The following is an 876-nucleotide window of genomic DNA, read 5'->3' as shown; positions in this document are numbered from 1 at the left end:
CAGGTTCATTTAAACTAATAAACTAACTAAAAAAAAATGGCACGACTTTAGTTCCTCAACCTCAAAACTCACATTTCTTTTTTATTTTTACATTTTTTTCTTCCCCCCCTTTTTTAAACAATTTTTTTTTACTTAAATAGCATTCAGTTTATTACAAATATTTAGTATTGGCTTCCCATATTCCCCCCTTTTGTTTTTATCATAATTATGTTATCATCTAAATGAGCATCCTTTATACACAAATTAAACATAATAAACTCAAAAGAAATACTTTCAAAAATCTCCATCTGGTCAGAAGGATTCAGGTTGAATATTCCTTGAAAGTTTGTTTTAATTGCCCCATTGCCACAGTGCTTGTCCAAACCAGTTCAGATCGTCAAAGAGTCACCTTGGTCCTCTTTATCTTTGTTCTCGAGTTGGAACCCTTGGAGCCACTGGTAGACTCGAACCTGTGGCTACCACATCGGCAGGTGGAGGCTTAGTGACACATAGTAAATGTTCATCAAAGGGGGGGAGTGGATTGCTATTTCTGGGAGCTCTGGGGCCTAGCAATAAGAAGCAACCCCAAAGGCACGGCTTTGAATCCACCAGCAGCTCTGCGGGAGAAGGATGGCCGGTCTCCTCCCTGGAGGGGCCGCTGTGGGTCAGCTCTGACTCAATGGCAGGCAACAACACTGCTGTTGCTGACTCGCTGGGCTGGCGGCGGTAGAGGTGTCGCTGAGACCTGGCTGTGGACCCCTGAGGTTGAGAATGCCGCCGCTTGCCCAGCGGGAGGGCGGGGAGCCCAGGCCGCTGTCACTCCGGGCCTGGCGCGCGCTGCCTGGAGGAGGTGTGCGCGCCGTGTCTGCGCGGGGCTGCGGCGCGGCCGGCCGGCAG

General features: G+C 48.5%; 1 protein-coding gene across 1 annotated transcript in view; it reads left to right on the top strand.

The window, feature by feature from the left end:
* The first annotated feature begins 750 nt into the window (after nucleotides 1-750).
* MYRF (myelin regulatory factor) overlaps nucleotides 751-876 on the top strand; it is a 35,656-nt gene continuing 35,530 nt past the window's right edge. The window contains exon 1 of the mRNA XM_006899880.1: nucleotides 751-868. Within this exon, the coding sequence (XP_006899942.1) occupies nucleotides 751-868 (118 nt within the window). The remainder of the gene's footprint in view (nucleotides 869-876) is intronic.

This window comes from Elephantulus edwardii, unplaced genomic scaffold (assembly GCF_000299155.1).
Source record: "Elephantulus edwardii isolate Elephantulus edwardi_28Jun2011 unplaced genomic scaffold, EleEdw1.0 scaffold00268, whole genome shotgun sequence".
Taxonomy (NCBI): Eukaryota; Metazoa; Chordata; class Mammalia; order Macroscelidea; family Macroscelididae; genus Elephantulus; species Elephantulus edwardii.
This window is presented reverse-complemented; position numbering and strand designations above follow the sequence as displayed.